Raw genomic sequence first — 24,557 nt, 5'->3', positions numbered from 1 at the left:
AAAAGTATTAAATCCTGAATATTTGGTTTCTCTCTAGTAGATGTTCTTTTACTAATTACATTTTTGACCAGATAATTTGCATTTTTCTGTTTCAAAGTTTCATGTGCAAGTCTATGCCAAAATTTCTAAATCTTTGAGAGAATACTATAGAGCCAAAACAGACTTTACAAATTGCTACTATATATTGTAATAATATCCCTGTAGCAATCTATAAACAATACTTGGGAAAAACAAAGCTTCCTGGTTCATTTTCCCCCTTCTAACATCTCTTCTGTGTAAAACTTTTTAAAAGAATTTTTATATATAATTGCAACCTATTTTTTTTATTATAGTTGACATATAAGTCCATCTATTGTGTTAAAAAATGCATAAGGCAGATGCAAAGAAGTTTATTGTTGTTATAGACAGTATTAAAAAGAATTATAACAAATTAAGAGGAAAAAAGATAAAGTTAAAAATACAAAAAAATTGAATTCAGAAATATATTTTGCCTTGTTGGCTAGTGTATTTATTGATAAGCTGCTCCCCCCCCTCCCCCACCAATTCTCAGCAGCAGATACATCTATGAGTGGGAAAGGCTTATTTCCCTTTTTCTCCCCTCCCCCTCCCAAATATTTGAATGTTCTTAACTATGACAACACATTCTGTATATGTCACCTCATTCTCGCAGAAATGAGATATGTTAGTTAGCAGTTTATGCACTAGGAATAAATTACAGAATTATGTCCACTGGATAGAAAAGCACTATAAGTAAAAACAATGTAACACTATATTAATCAAATAGAGTCCAATTATTAGATTGCAGAACCACATATAAAGATACAGTCCTTTCTCCAGTGAATTTTTCATCTCTTTTATTACAAAACTGTGACCTTTTTTATTTAGTGTCTAAATATAAATTCTTGACTCTTAATGCTTATATTCCTATACCAAATAATCAGATTTTATTGTACTTCAACATATTGTTACTAATTCTCATTAAAAAAATATTTTTATTGACTTCAGAGAGAAAGGGAGAGAGATAGAAACATCAATGATGAGAGAGAATCATTAATTGGCTGTCTCCTGTACACTCCACAATGGGGATTGAGCCTACAATCCGGGCAGTGTATCCTGGCTGGGAATTGAACCATGACTTCCTGGTTCATGGTTCCATGCTCAACCAGTGAGCCATGCCGGCCAGGTTCAAATATTTTTTGTTTATATTACCTATGGCCATTATTATAGTTAAAAAGGGATCAATAAAAAATTCCCAGACTAAAAGGCATCAGGCCACACTAATGTGCTGAAATAATCTTCAAACAAGTCAAACTATTTGGGGCCATCAGGGATAAAAAGGAATAATTTTTAGTCGGTCAATGTTAATTCTATTTTTACTAGAGGCCTAGTGCATGAATTTATTGCACTGGAGGGGAGGTCTCTCAGCCTGGCCTGTGCCTCTTGCAGCTCAGGACCCCTTGGGGAATGTCCACCTGCTGGCTTAGGCTTGATCCTCCTGTTCCTGGGATTGGGCCTCAGCCGGCAGTCAGACATCCCTCTCACAGTCCAGGGCTCTCGCAGTCTGGGACCCCTTGCTCCTTAACGCCCCCCTGCAGTGAAGGCAGGAGAGGCTCCCACCACTGCCACTGCGCTAGCCAGCCGTGAGCCCGGCTTCTAGCTCAGGGGCGCTCTCCCTGTGGGAGCGCACTGACCACCAGGGGGTAGCTCCTGCATTGAGCACCTTCCCCCTGGTGGTCAGTGCATGTCATAGCGATAAGTTGTTCTACTGTTCAGTCGACTTGCATATTAGAGTTTTATTGTATAAGATAAAACATACAAACTAGTTCTTTAATAGGCTTTACCTATGGCCTGGAGAGTGAAAGCACATGTGCTCCAGGTCATCATGGGGACTCGAGGATCTGTTTCATCAGGAGGCATTTTCAGTCCAATTCTATACACTGTTGTTGCAAAGAGAACGACCATCTCTTTGATGCTATTAGAGTATTTTATCCTAAAAACAAAACAGGAAAAACTTTTATATCAATTTAGTAACAGGAGCAACCTACTGAGAAGTCTAATTAAATATTGAAGCAACAAACAATAAGTTGCCTTTGTCAAGTTAGAGATTAGAGCCTCTGCAGAAAATGTATTCATTAAGACAAAATGGGAAAAGCAGAACTGTGTCTCCTGTAAGTAGAAAAATCTTACAAAATAGCTTCACTTCCTATGAAAGATGCAGTAAAAGATCACAGCAGAAAAGGGTCCAGGCACAAATTAAGGGACAGGCTGGACAGAAAAGAAATAAAATTAAGAAGAAAGATCTAAGTTTTACTGTCTGGAAAACTGACCAAGAAGTACTTTTCTGTTAACAGTCTGTGCTGGAAGTGTTGGTGGTGGTGTTGATAATATCATGTACTTGGAGGGGTAATTTCTGTTTTCCTAACTTCCACTTATAACAAGTGACATGCATTTTCAGTAGCAGTGGGATACATAATATAAATAAGAATCATAACTAGAAAAATGTACTCAGATAATATTCTTTATATAATTCCCGATTTAGATACATTATATTTTCAAAGTGTCTTCACATAAATATATTTCCAATAATCTTATGAGGTGAGTTAGGAGATCACTGTCTCAATTTTATAAACAAGAAAAATTAATTGGGGTAGAGGGAGGAGACTTGAAGCTTTCTAAAAGTCACAGAGCAAGTTAGATGCAACTTTAACTAAAGTCTCTTAAATTCTGCTCTTCTTGTAGGTTGGACTAAATAGAAATGACATTACTGTTGGTCAAAAATAGTTAATAATAGGCATGGTTCACCCTAAAATATATTATTCTAGTATTTCAAACCACTTAATTTTATTAATACAAATAACACTCTAGGGAGAAAGAAAAAAGATAAAAATGGGATAAAGAAACAATTTTACAAATAAATCAGGAAGGAAATAAAATACGGAAGCAAGGAAGAATTGTTCTCTACTCTAATTTTCACAACTATCTACAAATTTTTCTTAATTATTTAGATACTTACGAAGGCTGAATTCCATAACTCAGGATAGAATGGAACTCAAAAGTGGAATCACCCATCCCTTGATCAAATAAGACTGGAATTGTTGGGTTTTCTCCTTATAAATTAAAAGGAAAAAGAAAAATCATGAGAGTTTGGTCTGATACACACCTTTGTAGCTTTTTAAAATTATATATGATCATTTTCAAAAACTTTGAAAAAGCTAATAAGCAATAAAAAATCTTTCAAAATTTCTCCATACAGATAACTTTGTGATACTCTTCTGTTCTCCCTATAACTATTACACATTAGACTTTTTAAAAATATATATATTTTATTGATTTTTTACAGAGAGAAAGGGAGAAGGAGAGAGAGTTAGAAACATTAGTGAGAGAAACATCAATCAACTGCTTCCTGCATACCCCCTATTGGGGATGTGCCTGAAACTAAGGTATTATATATGCCTTTGATCGGAATCAAACTTGGGACCCTTGAGTCCGAAAGCTGACGCACTATTCACTGAGCCAAACTGGTTAGGGTTACACATTAGACTTTTTAAAAAACTGATTTGAGAGAGAGAGAGAGAGAGAGAGAAAGAGAGAGAGAGAGAGAGAGAAAGAGATTGAGAGATTTGTGGTTCTATTTATTTATGCATTAATTGGTTGATTCTTTTAAAATATATATATATATATATTTTATTGATTTATTTACAGAGAGGAAGAGAGAGGGATAGAGAGCTAGAAACATCGATGAGAGAGAAACATCGATCAGCTGCCTCCTGCACACCCCCTACTGGGGCTGTGCCCGCAACCAAGGTACATGCCCTTGACCGGAATCGAACCCGGGACCCTTCAGTCCACAGACCAACGCTCTATCCACTGAGCCAAATCGGCTTCGGCAATTGGTTGATTCTTGTATGTGCCCTGACAGGGGACTGAGTCCATAGGGCTCAATGCTTTTTATAAAAAAGGACAATAGCTATAGTACTGTTCAGTATCTATTTTCACTAATAGATCAGAAATGTCTTTCCACATCAATAACTTTCCACCTATCTTTTCATTTTTAACAAATGCATAGTATTCTATTAGTAAAACAGCATATATTAGTGAATAAGAGCAAAGGATTTGTAACCAAACTGCCTGGATTTGAATCCTAGCTCTGCCATTGACTGTTACAAAGACCTTGGGCGAATATTAAACCTCTCTGTGGCCCCATTTCCTCGTCAAATCAGAATTGTTGTTCCCGTATATAGAATACGTTGTTGTTTTTTCTGGTTGCTTTCAATATTTCCCTCCCTTATATTTGTCTTTAGTAGTTTGCATATGATCTGAGTGTGATTATCTTTATCTGTCCGAGGTTCATTGTACTTCTTCAATCTGTAAATTTAAAGTCTTTCACCAAATTTGGTAAGTTTCCAGTCATTATTTCTTCAAAAAAAATTTTCTGTACCATCCTTTTTCTTTTTGGGACTTCAATGAAACAAACATTGAATAAAAAGAAATGATTCCATAAGTTCCTAAGTCTATCTCTTTATTTCATTGCTTTTTCTACCTATTCTATGGATAAGATAATTACTACCCATGTAATTTCAAATTTACTGACTCTTATCTCTCAATCTCCATTTTACTACTGAGCCCATCTAGTTAATTATTATTTCACTAGAGGCTTGTGGTAGGGTCCCTAGGGCTAGCCTCCTGCGACCAGAGCCATCTTCTGCCTGTTGGCCAGTCCCCAGGCTGAATGCTGCCGCATGTGGCGGCACCACTGTAGGGCCACTCAGGTGGGCGCCACCACTGCCGCTGCTGCTGGGGCTTGAGGCGCTGACGGAAGCTGTGGGGCGTGCCTGCAACCTACCCATCCTGGTGTGAGCGGCCCCGAATGGACAGCACCGGCACCCGCTTTTCCACAGGCCTGAGCCCCCAAACAGCAGGGATGAGCTGGTGATCCCAAAGGCCTGACAGCCAGCCCGGTCCTCCCACCACCAACCCTGATTCCCCAGTTCATCATTAAATCCTGCAGGCCGGGGGCAGAGACCAAGAGGTCAGCCATTCAGCCCATTTGCCAGTCCCCAGTCCTGCCCACACCACTGCTCGCGGGCCAGGGGGAGAGACTGAGGTGGTCAATGGTCGTTCTGGTTATGATACTTATGGCCTCTGGCCTTTTATTATATAGGTTACTAGAGGCCTGATGCACGAAATTCATGCAAGAGTAGGCGTTCCTTCTCTGGCTGCCAGCACTACCTTTCCTCTGACACCCAGGCTTCCCTTTGGCACCTGGGACCCAGGCTTCCCTGGCAACCCTGGCTTCATCCAGAAGGTTGTCCCAAAGGATGTCTGGTCTAATTAGCATATTACAGTTTTATTATTATAGACTAGAGGCCTGGTGCATGAAATTTGTGCATGGGGGGAGGGAGGGGGGGAGGGGTCCCTCAACCCAGCCTGCATGCTCTCCAATCTTGGACCCCTTGGGGGATGTCTGACTGCCGGTTTAAGCTAACTGCCTCTGCCTGCTGGCCTAATCGCTCCTGACTTTTCCCCTGCTGGCCTGATTGGCCCTACCTTGCCCCTTTGCCAACTTGATTACCCTCACCTTGCCCTCCTGTTGGCCTGATCGACCCTAACTTGCTCCCCTGCTGGCCTGATCACTCCTACCTTGCCCCTGTGCTGGCCTGTGACCCTAACTTGCCCTGTCAGCCTGATTGCCCCTAACTTGCTCCCCTGCCAACCTGGTTGTCCGTAACTTGCTCCCCTACTGGCCTGATCGCCCCCAACCGCCTCTGCCTCAGCCCCCAGCCTAAGCCACAGTCTGGCTTCCCTCTTTGGGAGGTGACCTGACGGATCAGGGGAAAGTGCCGCCCCCATTACCCTGCTACTGCTGCCACTGCTGGCCTGAGCCTGGGCCCTTCACAGCCACCTGCAGCTGCCTGAGCCTCGGCCCTCACAGCCACTGCAGATTTGTTCGGAAGGCCGTCCAAAAAAAAGTCCTCCCTAATTAGCATATTACCCTTTTATTAGTATAGATTCTGTTTTTTTCAATTCTATTATCTCCATTTAGGTTTTTTTAGTTTTCGTTTTTTCCTGCTGACAATTGCTATCTTTCCATTCATTTCAAGAATGTTCACCTTTACCTATGTTTCATGGTTATATGGCTGCTTTAAACTTTTTGTCTGAATAGTTCAACATTAAAACATCTAAGGATTGGCATTTGATTGTTGAATGATGGTCAGGTTCTTTGTATATTGAGTAATTTTGGATTGTATCTTTAATATTATATTGTATAGTTATGGCTCCTGTTAAAATTCTCTAGAAAAATGTACTTTGTTTTGGTGGGTAATTAACCCAATTAGTTTTAACAAGTTCTGTCTCATTGTATGTGGCTGGTTCCAGAGTTAGTTTTTAGCAACTTTGTTATACTGTTTGGGTGTGTCAGGATGCAAACTACTCAGGGGTTAGTCTGGGACTTGAATGGTGATTTAATGTAGCTTTGATCTCAAAGCTGTTGCTATGCTTTTTGGGCCCTGTTCTGCATGATGCACAGCTTAGAAGAGAGCCCAGGACTTGTATTGGTCTAAAAAATAGCTTACCCTTCTATAGCGCTTCCTTTTTGGAATTCCCCCCTTACCCTCTAGCTCCAAGGGACCCTTTTTTCCTAGTTCCTTTGCTCAAAATGTTAAGTTTCTCTCAGTTTTAGTCCCCTGTGATGGCATCAGCTACCTTTTAGGGTAAAACTATGAGATAAAGAGAAAAAATAATTGAGGGTTCACTCTGCATTCTTTGGAATACAGGGGTCTCCTTTTTGTAATTCCTCTGGCTGGAGGGATTGGCTTTCTCTTATGAATTTAGGGATGTACATGGCAGTGCAGCTCTATGACTGGGGCTAGCCTCGGGAGAAGGTCAGAAGAGATGGGGGAACCACAAAAGGAATTTCCTTTACACTCTCCAGGGGCTCTTTGCCTGGTGCTGTAGCCAGAGAGCACCTCTCTTGAATTTGTTGTTGTTCATGTCTGTTACACAATTCTGTGATTCGGGGTCAAAGCTGGAAAATAAAGGGGGTAGAGGGAACCTAGGAAACTCAATGTCTATATTAATCATTCTTCCAATTTTGATTTCTCTCATTAATCTGTCTGAATTGTTTCTCAGAGTCTTTAGGTAGTCTTATCTCTAACTGTAAAAATATACATATATGAGGGAACAGTTTTTGTAATTATTATTAATGATAACATTAATAATACTAGTAATAGCAATGGCTAACACATATAATATTTACAGCTCTACTTTCTATAAGATAACTCAACCCTTTAATCAACGAGATAGGTAATATTATTATTCCCACTTTACAAATAAGAAAGTAGAGGGTAACTTGTCCACAATCACATAAACAGTAAATGATGGATATAAGATTTAAACCCAAGCAGTGTGACTCCAGATTAATCACTGTCTATCCTGCCTCCCAATATAAAAATAAAATTTATTAAATCAAGTAAAGTGATTAAAACCAAACTTAGACAGGGCTTTAAAAACCTCTATTTTTTGACTTAACAAATATGGATTTTTTTAAACCATCTTAGAGCAATAAGTACATTTTTTTTAGAAAATTTATAGATTCTGACACTTAAATCCCACACAGCTAAATAAAAAATAATTTTAAGCAAACCTTTAGCATGTTTTATATTATAACCTGATATTCTTGCCAGAACAGTTGGTATCCATCGTGCCAGGGTCAAAAGCTGAGCAAGAGCTTCTGCATTCTCACTGAAAAGAGATATTTAAAACTTATTAAAAATACTGACACAAAGTCAAACTGAAAAGCTGAATTTGTGGAGTTCTTCCCTTGATAAATGGCTATATGAAGAAGTCAAATTTGTCCCTAACTGGTGTGGTTCAATTGGTTGGAGCATCATCCCATGCACTGAAGGGTCACTGATTCAATTCCCAGTCAGGGCACATACCCACCCAGTCCGCAGGCCAACGCTCTATCCACTGAGCCAAACTGATTTTGGCTGGTTCTATTTTTGTTCATCAGTTTATGTTGTTCATTATATTCCACAAATGAGTGAGATCATGTGATATTTATCTTTCTCTGACTGGCTTATTTTGCTTAGCATAATGCTCTCCAGATCCCATCCATGCTGTTATAAATGGTAAGAGTTCCTTCTTTTTTATTCCATTGTATAGATGTACCATATTTTTTAATCCACTTATCTGCTGGTGGGCACTTAGGCTGTTTCTAAATCTTAGCTATTGTAAATTGTGCTGCTATGAACATAGGGGTGTATATATCCTTTCTCATTGGTAGTTATGAACTTTTAAGAATTGCATTTGGAAAATAGTGGTTGTACCGTGACAACCTGGTTATGCTAGGCCTGGGTTCCTCAGACTCCTCTTTCCTGTATGATTCTGGGCTTGATTTTGCCAGAAGAGGAATTTGAGTAAGATTTGGAAGGCAGAAATAAAACAGCAGCCATTACTCTCTGACAGTCATCATGGTTAGTTGCAGTTATGGGCAGACATAGAGGTGTCAGTAGGTTCTAGCTGTTTATAGTTGCCCTTTCTCCTTCATTCTACCTCCTGCTCTTTTTGAAACGTCTCATCTCACTGATATAATATACAAAGACATTTAGAGGAACCAAACTCCAAATAGCAAATCTAATGGTGGCAAAGAACTATATGAAAAAAACAAATCTGTGCATCTTTTCTCCTTCTGTGAATGCTGATAGAAATTAAAATTCTATTGCTTTAATGGCAGTTGGAAGATTTACATAAAACACAGATTTGAGTAAATGAATATTCCAATTATTTTAGAGACCAACAATTGGAGCTAATCTTAATCACATTTTTAAGTAGCATGCTATGAAATTAAAAAGAATTACTTTAAATAGCAAAAAAGAAACTAGTAATCTAACCAAAATATGCATAAAGAATTAAAGACATCTTTTTATAAAATTAACCAAAACATAAATTAAAATATACCTGCTTATTGTTCGAGGTTGCAAAGGAATAATGGGGATCACAGTATTGCACAGAGACTTGCAGAGGGGGCAAAGATATTCTCCACTTTCCAAGTCAAAAAGATCAACATGAATACGCTGCTGAAAGCTCAGCTGTACAGCTTCAAAATATCTGCAAAATTCCAACACATAGGTCCATTCACATATATGTTTGTTCTAATCCTAGTGAGAAAAATCTGAAATTTTGATCTTAATGATGTACATCTTTAAAATCCACAAGTTACAATTACAGAAGAAATAGGATGCCCATTCTATTGGGGTAAAACTGAAGGAATCATCAGGGTAGAAAAACATTTTAAAATAACTTTACTTAATCATAACTTATCTCTTGCCTCAACAACATGGAGATAGAATATAGATATTACTTTCTTCAGTTTCCAATGACCAACTAAAGTAGCCATTGGCTAGTTAGGAAAATTAGGCATTTTAATATAATGCCAAATGATTAACCCTATACAAAATATTTCCCAGTAATTACATTTCTGAATTATCTCTTTTAGAAACAGAACTAGAATTTCTTGTCCTATCCTATCTCAAAAGTACATTTCACTCTGTTTTGAGGGGAATGAAATTTTTATAAAGGTTTCTACTTCTTTTACACAAATATTGAGAAACTAATCAGTTTGTGAAGAATAAGTGCAGCCCGGCCGGTAGGGGTCAATGGTTGAGTGTTGACCTATGAATCAGGAGGACACAGTTCGATCCCTGGTCAGGGCACATTCCTGGGTAGCAGGCTCCATTTCCAGTAGGAGGCGTGCAGGAGGCAGCTGATCAATGATTCTCTCTCATCGATGTTTCTGTCTCTCACTCCCTCTCCCTTCCTCTCTGAAATCAATTTAAGAAATATATTAATAAAAAAAGAACAAGTACAAAGGAATGATGAATTAAGTGAAATTTAAGTTTGTAACTTTACACACAAATTTCTAAGGGTGGTATGTAATGAGTATCATACAAATAAAATTAGTAATTACTAAAATAAGGAAGGAAAGAAGACATGAGAAAATATGCCTTTTTGTGGACTTTAGTAAACTTCAATATTCCTAGTTTCTTTCAAGAACATGTCAGAAGGACAACTTACTTCTGCCAGCACACTGCATGCATTACATGACCACAGCTTCCTGTGTAAGTTCCACATGCCAAGTCTGAATCCATGAAAAGTGGGTCCAGAGATTCTGATATAGGAAGACAAAAATGTTGGTGTTATATTCATCTCTCCCACAGTCATAAAAAGAGGGGTGGGGGAAGAGGTTATCACATCTCAAATTCTAATCATAAACTTTCTAAGGTATGTGCAAGAAAAGTGTCACACTACCATGATAGCAGAATCTATATTCTCAATAGTAATTAAAAAGAGGAAAATATAGAACTGATTCTAAAATTAGTATGAATTAATGACTACTTCTATTCTTGATTTATATTTTTATTTTGAACATTAGGTTTAAGTTGCATTATCTTGGTTGTTGAAGTTAGTATCTATGACTCAAGCAAATTTACTTTTGTAATTTGGGTAATTTTAAAGGACATTTAGGGGCATTATAATCCACTGGATAAAAGTAGAGACTACAGGATTCAAATTTGGTTTCATTACTTATAACTCATGGCCTTGGGCAAGTTACCTTTCTCTGTGCCTCAGTTCCTTCGTCTATAAAATGGAGCCCATGTTGGTACCTAATTCATAGGGCTATTATACAGATTAAGTGATTAAATATACAGAAAGCAATTAATCTCTGCCTGGCATGTGGTAAGTATTCAATAAATGTTAAAATCAATATGGTATTTTAAAATTAAAACAGCTATCTCTTTTTATGATATAAGTGCAATACATTGGCTAACTTATTTCTTGCCAAAAAAATGCTTACCAAGAACCTGATCATGAGGCAACAATCAGACATAACCACAACATAAGACAATGTGTAAGACTACTGGCTTGCATTCTTTAAAAAAAGTTATTACCAAGGAAAGAAAAAAGGCAAGTGACTATTCTAGATTAAAAAAGACTAAAAGAGACACAACTAAAGCAACACATAAAACATGTCTGGATCCTAAATGAAAATGTCTAGTTAATAAAAGATGTTTTAAGGGTAGTTGGGAAATTCAAGTATTGATTTCATATTAGGCAATATTCCTGAAATATTATTAATTTTCTTAAAGTTATAATAGTATGGTAGTGCATACAGATTGTCCTTAGTTTTAGAAAATGCATGTGGAAAAATTTAGGGATGAAATGTCGATACTTGCATCCTATTTTCAAATGGTAAGAGCAATGAGAAATGGGGAGGGGAGCAAAGAGAGAGAGGGAGAGGGAGAGAAGAAAAGAAAAAGCAATGTGGCCAAGTGCTAACAATAATTAAAATTAAAAAAATAAAACAAAGCCAGCATGGCATGTAAAGACCCAAGAGTCCATTTTACATAAAGGTAAACTGTGATTTGGCCAAATAAGGTTAAATACAATCTTGCTCTCAAAGTTCTTCCAGATAGTAGTTTTTCTAATTGTATAAGTATGAAAAAAAATGCTCAAAAGTATATTTATTAAACAATACATACCCCCTGAGAATTCTATGGGTTTCCCCCTGTGCTGGGATAAGACGGTGGATTTCTGGACACAGGCCGATAACACCATGGCATTACTTTCTATTTTCACCTCTTGTTCTTCTTGGCAAAGGATGCATGTCAGCACCTCCTTTTCAGGAATAGACGGACCTCGTTTAGGACCCAAAGCAATTCTAGAGTAGTCACTGACGGGTGGGGTGCTACCAAGAGAAATGACCAGAAATGAGGATACATGTTTTGGTCACTTGTATTATATCTTGGTAGATTTTAAGTAATCATAGGGCAAGAACTTTAATAAAAACAAAATAAATATTATATTTAATAATATTAGCTTAAAATCCCCCCACCCCCTGATATTTCTGGATTTTAATAATTTGCTTATTAGAAAGTACATTTTGCGTTGCTAAGTACGAAAACAGCAAATCACAAAGTAGAATGTATAATACCAAGAAGCTAGGTATCTATTTTTATTTTGATTATAAAAGTAAAACACTTATTAGGAAAATTTAGAAAATCTAGAAAAAGTATAAAGAAGAAAGTAAGATGCATTATACTCTCACAACCTAGAAATAACCACTTGTGTATTTCTTTCCAGTCTATTTAGAACATTTTTACATAATTAAGATCATATTACATATATACATTTGCATACTGCTTTTATTCACTTATATTTTAATATTTTATGTCATTAAAATGTCTTTAGAAACATTATTTTTAAACGGCTGCACAGTACTCTTACTATATGTACTATAATAGTTTTATCCATTCCCTCTTAGTAATTTAAGTTTCTATTCTGTTTTGGTAGCTATTAAAAATGTTATACTTTAGCTGAAACTGGTTTGGCTCAGTGGTAGAGCGTCGGTCTGCGGACTGAAAGGTCCCAGGTTCGATTCCGGTCAAGGGCATGTACATTGGTTGCGGGCCCATCCCCGGTGGGGGGTATGCAGGAGGCAGCTGGTTGATGTTTCTCAATCATCGATGTTTCTGGCTATCTCTCTCCCTTCCTCTCTGTAAAAAAAAATCAATAAAATATATTAAAAAAACACACACACAAAAAAAATGTTATACTTTAGCCCTAATCGGTTTGGCTCAGTGGATAGAATGACTACCTGCAGACTGAAGGGTCCCAGGTTTGATTTCGGTCAAGGGCATGTACCTTGGTTGCGGCACATACCTAGTAGTGGGTGTGCAGGAGGCAGCTGATTGATATTTCTCTCTCATCGATGTTTCTAACTCTCTATTCCTCTCCCTCTCTGTAAAAAATCAATTATATATATATACATATATATATATATATTTAAATATTACACTTTAATGATTTACCAATTCTTAGGGTGAACGTGTGCAACAATCTATAATAATAATCTATAGTAAAAAGGTAATGTGCTAATTAGACTGCACATTTGTCCACCCGGACAAAGCCGCAGTGGGCAGGGGCTGTGGCAGAGGTCCCCAGCTGGGGGGGCAGCAGGCAGGGCCTGGGACCAAGGCCCTTACACATATTTCGTGCATAGGGCCACTAGTAATATAATAATAATAGTAAATATTTACTGAGCACTAATTGTGATGTGAGGCATACTTTCAAATTCTTTACATTATGTTAACCCATTTAATCCTTCCAACAACCCTCTGAGGTAGGTACTATTGTTACCTCCATTTTTCAGATGAAGAAACTGAGGCCTAAGATGTTAAGAGACTTACCTAATGATGTACCACTAGGAAATAGCAGAGTCAGAATTTAACCCAAGTCATCTGACTTCCTAGGCCATGCTCTGAACTACTCTGTAATACCGCCTTTCTATCTGTACAAGAAGCTCCCTAAAATGTCATAGATCATTCAATAAATGGGAAATAATATAAATGTTCATTATCGATGTAAATGGAATTACATAATTTAGAATACTATGCAGTTTTTAAAAGGTGGGGGTCAGCTAGGTGTGGCACCACCTCCTAGAAGGCATCCAGCAATATGTGAGTGAAGTTTAGTTTTTGGTTATCATAAGGACTAGGGGACACCACTAGTGTTTACTAGTGGAAGAGGGACCAGAGATGTTAAATTGCCTAATTTATGGAGCATGAAAAAGAATGGCTGCTCAAATGCCAAGACTGAGAAACATCGTTTTATATATGTAACAATATGCATAAATTTCCAAAATATACTATCATGTGGAAACGCAAAGTTGCAGAATATTTACATAATGCCATATACTATGCAAATAAAACAAAAGACTGAATGACACTATATGATTCCTATAGCTGCATATATTCGTTGTGCAATAGTACAGTAAAAAACTATGACAAGGTCTATATAAAATTTATATCTCTGAAAAGGGTAGAAAGGGGTCTAAGGTTTCGGTAAGTGCTCAAATGTAACTTTAGCTTTAACTCTATTATTTGATTTTTAGAGGAAAGTGAATTAATATAATTACGTAATTAAGTTTTTGTTTTAAAAATGTAATACTATATTTGTGACTCTGGGTTAGGAAAAGCCTTCTTAAACATAATACAAAAACGTTACAACTCAAAAAGACAAATCTGCTTTATCAACATTGGAAAACTTTTCTATGGCTAAACTTCATAAATAATGTTAAAGAAACAGGAATATGAGAAACATCTAACATGTTTAGTATTCGTAATTTTAAAGGATTCTATAAATCAATAAGACAAAAGCAAAGCATCCAATAGAGATGGGCAAAGGATAATAACAGGCCATTCCTGGAAGACAAAATGTAGCAGGCTAGTAAACTATCATATGAAAAGATGTCCAACCTGGTATTAACTAGTAATGAGGAAAATTTGATCTGACAACAATTTATAATTTTGATTATATCCAACATTTTCAAGTACTGATATATTAAGCATTGGTGAGAATGAAGAAAACAGACACTCTCATATATTGTTGGGAGTAGAAACACTACTTTGAAGGGAAATGTGGCAATATCTACTAAAATTTTAAATAATTATGACTCAGCCCTTTCACATATTAGATTCCACCCTTCAGAAGTACTTATATAATTGCACAAGGGGGCATATACAAAAATGCTCTGCACACACACATGTTGTTTACAATAACAGAAAATTTGGAAATAAGGGAAAAACTTAAATGTCCAAAGTAAATATTGTGTATATATTCACAGTATGGAAAACTATGTAGCAGTCTTAAAGAATGATGTAGACTCTATAACTATATATATATAGACATGAAAACAATTATAAAACAGTGAGGAGAAAAAGCAAGATGCAAAGCAAAGGTATTTATATTAATAAAAGCCTATGTGGTTGTCACGCCCTCATACTGTGATGTCCTCATGCCACAAGGAGCGATCACCAGGAGGCTGTGTGTGTAGCAGGCACACAGGTGGGCAGGGCTGCATGAGCTGCGAGTGCGGGTACTTGACCAGGAGGTGCATCGGGGGAGTGGATGGCAGCTGCTGCTGCCCAGGGCCGGCCCAAGGCTCAGGCAAGCTGCCAATGGCAGCTGCCGTTGTGAGGGCCCGAGGCTCAGCCTCATAGCCAGCAGCAGCAGCAGCAGCAGCAGAGGCATGATGGGGGTGTTGCCTTCCCCTGATCCCTGGGTTGCTTCCGGCAAAGGGAGTCCAGAGGCAGCAGCAACGAGGGGGTTTTGTGGGTGGTGCCTTTCCCTAATCAGCTAGTCGCCTCCTGCAAAGGGAGGCAGGACTGCGGCTTAGAACTGGCGTGGGCCTAAGCCTTCAGTAGGACATCCCTTTAGGGCTCCCGGACTGTGAGCGGGGGCAGGCTGGGCTGAGGGATTTCCCCCCAGCACACGAATTTTCATACACTGGGTCTTTAGTGCTAAAATAAAAATAAGTCACCAAAAAACACAAGACTCATTATTTCTTTATGTACACCTGTTAATAAATTGTTGAAAACAAAAGAAGAGGTTTAGAACAAAACTTAGTTATAGGAATGGTTATCTGTGAAGAAAAATCAGGAATATAGAGAATGGTCAAAGGGGACTTATTAATTCGAATTGTTTTCAATGAGAGCACATTCATAATTTTATTGTGCAATCAGGCAATAAAAAGAAATAATGAAAGCATTAAAGCCATTAACTAAACCTGAATATACTTTTGCTTACAATTCCTTGTTTTGATAAATATATAGTACTCTTTTCCATTACCTTCTAAATAATACATTGTTAATATGTAAAACTAGAGAGTTGAGACTTTCTGCTTATTGTTTTAAAGTTTTGTATTAATTACCATAGTCAGCCAAGGATAGCTTAACCTTCGTATCATTTTTAAAAAAATCTTTAAAATATACGGTCATCATTCTTTGTAGTTTGCTAGTTCGCTCAGCTTCAGGATTACAGACATATTATGTGGAGTATAATGTTTCTACTGTTACTGCAAAACAATTTCCCAAAAGTATCCATAATACAAATTGAGTTGTGAAAGCTTGTTTTTAAAAATAAGGATAGGAAGTACTTTCAATATTTTAAATTAGAATGCTTTCCAAACTACCATTATTTTGCCTCCTCCCTTTTCTGATTGTATCTATAATATATAGAGAGCCCACAAACCATGGCTCTCAGAAGGCTAATTGATGCTAATGGTATGCTTTTCCCCAAGAGTGAATATGTACTTTTTCTTTCAAAAACGGATTTGCTAATTTTTAGTTTTGCTTGGTTTTACCTCTCTTCCTCCATAATGGAGTCTTCTTTTCCAGACATTTCTGATGTACTATCATACATGAGTTTGTGAGTTTCAATAAAGTTTTTCTGTAAAGCAGACATCTGAGCCATGATCTTCTGGCGGTGCAGCCTAGCAGCTTCAGCTTTTCTTTTTCGTTCTGCTTTTTCTTTATCATGAGTAATCTGGGTATGATGAAAGGACAAAAATTAGGTAAAAGCTAATGATACAATTTGTATATATTGTTCAGCCAGGCAAAATTTCCTAGAGTAACAGTCTGATAAAATTGATTACCCCACCCCTTAAGCCTACATTCAATCTGAAGTCTCAAAATTAGCATACATTCCCATCATATCACACAATTAACTGCTTCTTTGTTTATGTCAATAATTTAATATAGAAGCCAAATACCTTAAATACCTAATAAACTATTTTTTATACTCAATGCAGGTATATCACAAAAAATATTAAATGAAACAAAATTTTGAAATCATTGGTTAAACAATGAACCATTGACATTTAACCAATTTAAGCCAATCTGATGATGTTCAACAGTTACTCCCAGACCTGATGCTAAAATTTAGATCTTGAATAATATAAATATTATTAAGATGTACTGGTATTTTTAAAAAATTAATCTTTATTGTTCAGATAATTACAGATGTCCATCTTTATTTCCCCCATAGCTCCCCTCCACCCAGTTCCCACCCCACTCCAGGCCCTCGCCATCCTATTGTTTGTGTCCATAGTAATGCATACATGCATATAAGATAGTTTTCTAATCTCTTCCTGGATCCCCTTCCCCTCTCATCCACCTGAGACTCGTCAGTCTGTTCCATTTCCATGACCCTGGTTCTATTTCATTCACCAGTTTATTCTGTTCATCAGATTTTTTTATTCATTTGATTTTTAGATTCAATTTTTGATAGTTATTTGTTGCCACTTTGTTCATATTTTTTTTATCTTTACCTTCTTCTTCTTCTTCTTAAAGAATATCCTTCAGCATATCATATATTATTGGTTTGGTGGTGATGAACTCCTTTAGCTTTTCCTTGTCTGAAGCTCTTTATTTTATCTTCAATTCTGAATACTAGCTTTGTTGGATAGAGTAATTTTGGATGTAAGTTCTTGCTATTCATCACTTTGAATATTTCTTGCCACTCTCTTCTGGCCTGCATAGTTTCTATTGAGAAATCAGCTGACAATCCTATGGGCACTTCCTTGTAGGTAGGTAACTAACTAGTTTTCTCTTGCTACTTTTAAGATTCTCTTTGTTTTTTGCTCTTGGCATTTTAATTATGATATGTCTTGAGGTGGTCCCCTTTGGGTTCCTCTTGTTTGTTCTCTGCACTTCCTGGAGTTGGAAGTCTATTTCTTTCACCAGGTAGGGAAAGTTTTCTGTCATTGCTTCAAATAGGTTTTCAATATCTTGCTGTCCCACTTCTTCTGGCACCCCCATAATTTCAAATGTTGGTACACTTTAAGTTGACTCAGAGGCTCCTTACACTATATTCATATTTTTGGATTCCTTTTGCTCTTCTAGGTGAGTGTTTTTTGTGTCTTCATATTTCAAATCACTGATTTGATTCTCAGGATCCTCTAGTCTACTATTGAATCCCAGTATATTATTCTTTATTTTAGTCATTGTATACTTAATTTCTGACTGGTTCTTTTTTTTTTTTTTTTGCATTCTAAGGTCCTTAAAAGTCTCACTAAGTACCTTGGAGATTTCTAGATTTTGAGTAACCTTATAACTGTAGTTTTAAACTCTATATATAGTAGTTTGCTTCCTACCATTTCTTTCATTTGTGACATGTTTCTTTGTCTCCGCATTTTGGCTGCTTCCCTGTGTTGATAAAGTGGCTTTGTGTGCTAGGTGTCCTATAGGGCCCAGTGGCTTAGCCTCCCCAGTCACCTGAGGTGGACACTCTAGGCTAGGTGTGTCGAACTCAATCAGAGAAGGAGCCAAAATCTAAAATCCAGCCTAAATCGCGGGCCGAATGGTTTACTGAACAGTCATAAACTGTCATTGTGATGGAAACGCAGCGGAGTGCAGTGATGACAGCGTGGTGCGGGCTACATTGCAAGGCCTGGCGGGACGGATTTGGCCCTCGGGCCTTGTGTTTGACACATGTGCTCTAGGCGCACCCTTTGCTGTAATTGAGCTCTGATAGCTGTTGACATCACTGGGAGGAATTGAACTCTAGGCCAATTGGCTGTGAGGATGAGCTGTGACTACAGTGGGAGAGCTGCTGTGCAGGAGACAACCTTATAGAGCAAGACTTGCTTTAGTGGGGCTTTGGTGATCACTGAGTCTGCAACTTAAGTATATCGTTTATTGATGTGAAGAGTTGTAATCTGGTGTAGTCTCACACTGACCACTAGCTCTTGAGTTTCCAGGAAGGTGCAAAATGACATGGCCTGGGGTCACCCAGCAGGAGCTACAGAGAAATCTGCAGATTCTTTTCTCCTCCTTGTATCAGGTTTGGAAGTACCCAGGGGAGGCCCAGCTATGAAGCAAGGCAGGCTGATCATAGGTTTGGGGCTCCCTGAACCAGCTGCAGTTTGACAGGCTTTTAGCCTGAGAAAAGATAGGCCATTCATATGCAAAAGCCACTGTGCACAACTTGGGTAGGGTTATAAATTGGGTGGGGTGGGGAATGGCTGTCAATCAGCCTGCAACCAGGGAGGTCCCTGCATGCAAACAATGACCGATGTGAGCACCTCTGTCTGAAAGAAAGCCGCCCCAGAGTTCCTGCCCTGATGCCAGACAGTCCAGTTTCTCGGAGACCCCCAGCAGTGGAATTCAGTGGAAGCGCCTGCTTCGTTAATTCAGTTTGTGGTGCTGGCCTTTTAAAAGGAGCAGCTGGGTCTCCAGCAGCCTGTGTGTCACTTAGCCCCAATTTACATTGGTTTTTACAGCATATAGGGATTTGTTTTCCCAGCTCTAGGACCCTGGGCTGGGTGTCTGGCGTACGGCTGGCCTCTGCAGAGGTAATCTCCATCCCAATTAAAAAGGCAGCACACATGGGTGCCAGATCAGCCCCTTCTGTGCCTCAACCTCCTACCAGTCTCAGTGTGCTTTCTTCTTTACTTCTCTAGTTGTAGGACTTCCATTCAGCCAGCTTTTCAGTGATTCTGAATGATGGTTGTTCTGTATTTTAGTTGTAGTTTTGATACGGTTGTGGGAAGCAGTGAGTACAGGCATTTGCCTATGCCGTCATCTTTTGTACTGGCATTTTTTATTATGTATTCTAACTTAAGCCCAGTGTTTTCCTTTTATAAAGGATAATTAAGAAATGCAAATAATAATACTCTAATTTTAAGATTAAAATAATCAAAACCTGATTCATTATATTAATAAAATTCATTACCTAATACTATATTTCACTGAATTTAAAACGTACCATTGTCTATGTTCTACTAAGAATGCTGCTGATTAAACTATAAGGAGTTACTAATTGTAAGACATATCCCAATATCGGATATTAAAATAGCTTTTAAATTAATGAAGTATTTCCAATAGAGCTCCACAATGCATCTATTTACTCTGACTTTGTATTATATTAGATAACTACGTGTTGAGTACCACTAATCCCTGCAGTATAGAAGCTTAATGAGCCCTGGCCAGCATGGCTCAGTGGTTAGTGTATTGGCTTGCACACCAGAGGGTTACAGGTTAGATTCCCAGTTGAGGGCACATACCTGGGTTTCAGGCTCGATTTCTGCCCCTGGTCAGGGTGTACTTGGGAGGCAACTAATTGATGTGTCTCTCTCATGTTGATGCTTCTCTCTCTCTCTTTCTTGGTACCCCTCCCTCCCATTCTTTCTACTTTCTCTAAAAATCTAAGGAATAAAGTATCCTTACTCCTTGGATAAAGATTAAAAAAAAAGAAAAAAAAAAAGAAGCAGCAGTAGCTTAATGAACAACAGAAAATGGACATCTCACGTACTTTACAATAGGTTCATTTTAACAAAAAGAAGCAGTTCCTTTATACCAGCAAAGTTCAAAGACAGAGATGAATGTCACCATTATTATGTTATTACCTCATCGTTCCTAATAGATTCTGATGTAGTTGATATAATTAAACAGGATTTTTCTCTTAATCGCTTCACTGTGTCAAACATCTGAAAAACAAATAAAATGTTAAAAGATTTGGTTGCACTGATCAGGAACAGAAAAATTCACTGGTCTGATTTCGTCATCAAGTCTCCAAATTTCTTTGACTTAAATCACACACACACAGACTCCTAACTGTGACAAACACTTCCCCTCTTTGATTAGCAATCAAACTAAAGAAGTGGTTGTAGGAAGCACAATAAACTGATTCAGTCTGTAAGTGTTACCATTACCTCTGCTGTTGCCAGGGAAAATAAAAATTTAATACTTTATATTTACATATCCTATCTAATAAAAGAGTAATATGGAAATTGACCATACCTCCACTACACCCACAAGCCACATCCACCAATCAGAAGTGAGTATGCAAATTAACCCAACCAAGATGGCTTTGGCCATAGAGAGAGCAGGAGGCTTGGGCTGTCCCCGGCAATGGAGGAAGCCAAGCTTTCTGACTGCCCTGGTGGGCCCAGGCTTCCACTCAAGGCTAAAAAGTTTCAATTATAGAAGATAAATAAATCCCAACAAAAATGGCTGCGGCCACAGAGGCTCTGCTCAAGGCTACGAAGTTTTAATTATAGAACATAAATCCCAGGTACCAGGGCCTCCGCTTGGGTCGCTGGGGGGCATGGCCAGCTTGCAAACCACCACAGGCCCCTCGCCCAGGTGGCTCCATGCCCCAAGGGAACCCCCACCCTGATCCAGGATACCCTTCAGGGCAAACCAGCCGACCCTAACCCATGCACCAGGCCTCTAACCTATCTAGTCCTATTTAATAAAAGAATAATATGCAAGTTGACCATCATTCCAACACACAAGATGGCTGCCCTAAGTGGTCAAAGATGACTGCCCGCATGTCGCCACAAGATGGCCAGCAGAGGAGAGCAGTTGGGGGGGGGGGGGGGGGGACAAGGTCTGCAGGGGAGGGCAGTTAGGGGCAAACAGGCTGGCAGGGGAGCAGTTAGGCATCAATCAGGTTGGCAGGGGAGTGGTTGGAGGTGATCAGGCTGGCAGGCAGAAGCAGTTAGGGGCAATCAGGAAGGCAGGCAGGTGAGCAGTTGGGAGCCAGCAGTCCTGGATTGTGAGAGGGATGTCTGACTGCCCGTTTAAGTCTAATCCTACCTGTATCAGGCCTAAATGGGTAGTCGGACACCCTTTGAGGAGTTCCAGATTGGAGAGGGTGCAGGCTAGGCTGAGAGACAACCCCCCTCTGTGCACAAATTTCATGCACCAGGCTTCTAGTCTTCTTATAAGAGGCAATCCTGTTATATACAAGGTTGCTATTTCCTACTTTTCATTTTCATTTAATCATTTATCTTCAGAGGTGTCTCCACAACAGCTATCTTATTCTTTTTACAAAATATCAAGGTTCCAACAATACGATGAACTTACTGATATTCTGAAGGAGCCTCAGTCTCAGGCTCATGTGGAAAAATCTCCCAAAAGCATCTTACAACACAACTTTACATTAAGCATTTGGGTAAAATATCCAATGTTTATAAGAGCAAACACTTATGCTTTTTGTATATTTTGACAATGACCTTTGGTATTCCAACCAAAAATAAATTTTCAAAAATAAACCTTCAATTTATAACATCTTATCTATAGAATATAAATGTTGGATTAAATGACAGTTCAGTTTACTTTCTTAATAAAGTTAGAATAGTTAACTACTTCTCTTGTTTCTGTTTTCATTTTATATTTTAAATTATAAATTTAACTCAAATATGAAATACTCATGAAATCTACTTCAAGAAAAATCTTAATAACATCATTATCTTACAGTTACATATTCAATTACATCAAGCTTGCTTAAGGAGTGTCTGATCCTATAAAATAAAACCCTAATATGCAAATTAACTGGTCGCTATGATGTGCACTGACCACCAGGGGTCAGACGCTCAATGTATTATAGAAGCTCTGCTCAGCAGAAGCTAGGCTCACAGCTGGCGAGGGCAACAGCAGTGGCAGGATTCTCTCCCACCTCCACTGCAGGGGGGCGGTAAGGAGCAAGGGGTCTTGGACTGCAAGAGGGGGCAGGCTGGGCTGAGGGAAACCCCCCAAGTATAATAAATTTGTGTACTGGGCCTCTAGTAATAAAAAGGGGAGACTTCTTGAAGTACAAATTAGTATAAAGATCTCCATTTGATATGAATGTGGAAAAAAAATCATTCTATATTCTAATTATAAAACAACTTTCTAGATTAGGGGTGTCGAACTCAATCAGAGAAGGGGCCAAAATCTAAAATCCAGCCTAAATCGCGGGCCGAATGGTTTACTGAACAGTCATAAACTGTCATTTTGATGGAAACGCAGCGGAGTGCCGTGATGACAGCGCGGTGCGGGCCACATTGCAAGGCCTGGCGGGACGGATTTGGCCTGCGGGCCTTGTGTTTGACACATGTGTTCTAGATGATAACATTAGAATATTTTTGCACATATAGTGAGGGGAAACTCCATAACTTTGCTTTCATGTTTCCATGTGGAAGTTTTCCATTGAAGAAATATCCCTAGCCCTGCCAGTTTGGATCAGTGAATAGAACATCAGCCTGCAGACTCAAGAGTCCCAGGTTTGATTCCGGTCAAGGGCATGTACCTTGTTTGCAGGCACATCCCTATTGGGGGGTGTGCAGGAGGAAGCTGATTAATGTTTCTCTCTCATTGATGTTTCTAACTTTCTCTCCCTTTCCTTTCCTTTCTGTAAAAAATCAATAAATATACATATATTTTAAAAAAAGAAATATTTCTGGCCTCTATCCATAACCCCTTATACACTCCTTTCCAAAGGCACAGGCATCCACCCACTAGTTTAAGCTCCAAATTCAGAAGTCATCTTTGATTCCTTAATTTCTCTTCCATCAAATCTACCAGCAAGTACAATAGATTCTACCATCAAATTACACCTGAATCAGTTCAGCTTCTTGGCATTTGCATCCTAGTCATGTTTATTTCTACCAGGATTACTGCAATAATCTTTTAATGGTTTCCCTGATTTTATTATTGTCCCTTATAATCCATTTATCCCACAGCAGAGTGATCTTGTAAAAAGATAGATAAGATACTGTCACTTAAAATCCTTCAGCAGTTTCTTTCCCACTGTACTCAAAAGTAAAATCTATCACTTTACCCTGACCTGCAAGTTCCTATAATGACCTGGCTGCTGGCTTCCTCTCTGACCCTGTTGCCTATCTCTATCTCTCTTTCCCTCCCTCTCTCCATTTTAGTCATTCTGGTCTTCTTTCTGGACACCTTAGAGCTTTAGTTTTGCTGTTCCTTCTTTCTAGAGTGCTCCCCCAGATTCTTATGACTGGTTTCATGTCATTCAGTTCCAATGCCATCTCCCAAAACAGACTTTTTCTGATTACCCATTTAAAGTTACCCCTACTCATCTAAATTATCCTGGTATTTTCTTATTTATTGTCTGTATATAAAGCTCTATGACAGCAAGTACATTATCTGTCTTGTTCAGAGTCTAGAAATGAGTACAGCACATGGTAGGTAGGATTCAATACATGTTACTGAATGACACACATGCATACATTTTATTTTTTTAAACTCCACTTAAACATAGAGAAAATAGAATTACTAACATGAAAACATAGGATTAAACATAAAAAAAACAGAAGTAAATGATTTCACAAGAATATAGTGGTTTAATTTTGGAGGCAAGCAGAGGATTCTTTCTTTTTTAAATATATATTTTTTTGATTTAAAAGGGGAAGAAAGAGGGAGAGACAGAAACATCAATGATGAGAGAGAATCATTGATGGGCTACCTCCTGCACACCCCTATTGGGGATTGAAACTGCAACTTGGGTATGTGCCCTTGAATGGACTCGAAACTGGGACCTTCAGTCCACAGGCTGACACTCTATCCAATGAGCCAAACTGGCTAGGGGGCAAGCAGAGGATTCTTAAATAATTAAACCAAGTTATAAACAGTTATTTTCCAGGTTTACCTGGAGTATCCATGTTATCATGTCCTTCTGGCCTTCTAACTGGGGAATTCCTTTGAGTTTTTCCAAAAGCATTTGTATATTCTGAGCATTCATGGACGAACTTCCTAACCCTTTTTTAAAACACAAAAAGCACATGTCACAAGTAAAAAACTACTTCATTATTATGTATAAATTACAACTTATAGCTAGTATTACTCACATGGATAAGCAAATTTTGCAATCAATCCCTTAAACACATTAAATTTTTAATGGAAGAATCTGCAATTACATGAATTACAAAG

At 38.3% G+C, this 24,557-nt stretch overlaps 1 protein-coding gene across 5 annotated transcripts in view; it reads right to left on the bottom strand.

Moving 5' to 3' along the window:
• The window catches only part of UBR1 (ubiquitin protein ligase E3 component n-recognin 1), a 134,995-nt gene that overhangs the window by 38,864 nt on the left and 71,574 nt on the right, over positions 1-24,557 (bottom strand). For 4 of the 5 annotated variants that reach the window (XM_036444518.2, XM_036444529.2, XM_036444499.2 and 1 more), the window contains 9 exons: positions 24,277-24,386; positions 20,246-20,326; positions 16,202-16,383; positions 11,541-11,746; positions 10,075-10,168; positions 8,959-9,108; positions 7,643-7,740; positions 3,014-3,107; positions 1,842-1,990 (listed from right to left, as the gene is read on the bottom strand). In XM_036444518.2, the coding sequence (XP_036300411.1) occupies positions 1,842-1,990; positions 3,014-3,107; positions 7,643-7,740; positions 8,959-9,108; positions 10,075-10,168; positions 11,541-11,746; positions 16,202-16,383; positions 20,246-20,326; positions 24,277-24,386 (1,164 nt within the window). The remainder of the gene's footprint in view (positions 1-1,841; positions 1,991-3,013; positions 3,108-7,642; positions 7,741-8,958; positions 9,109-10,074; positions 10,169-11,540; positions 11,747-16,201; positions 16,384-20,245; positions 20,327-24,276; positions 24,387-24,557) is intronic. The other variant, XM_036444507.2, reaches the window with a different exon arrangement.

This window comes from Pipistrellus kuhlii, unplaced genomic scaffold (genome assembly GCF_014108245.1).
Source record: "Pipistrellus kuhlii isolate mPipKuh1 unplaced genomic scaffold, mPipKuh1.p scaffold_m20_p_1, whole genome shotgun sequence".
Lineage (NCBI taxonomy): Eukaryota > Metazoa > Chordata > Mammalia > Chiroptera > Vespertilionidae > Pipistrellus > Pipistrellus kuhlii.
This window is presented reverse-complemented; position numbering and strand designations above follow the sequence as displayed.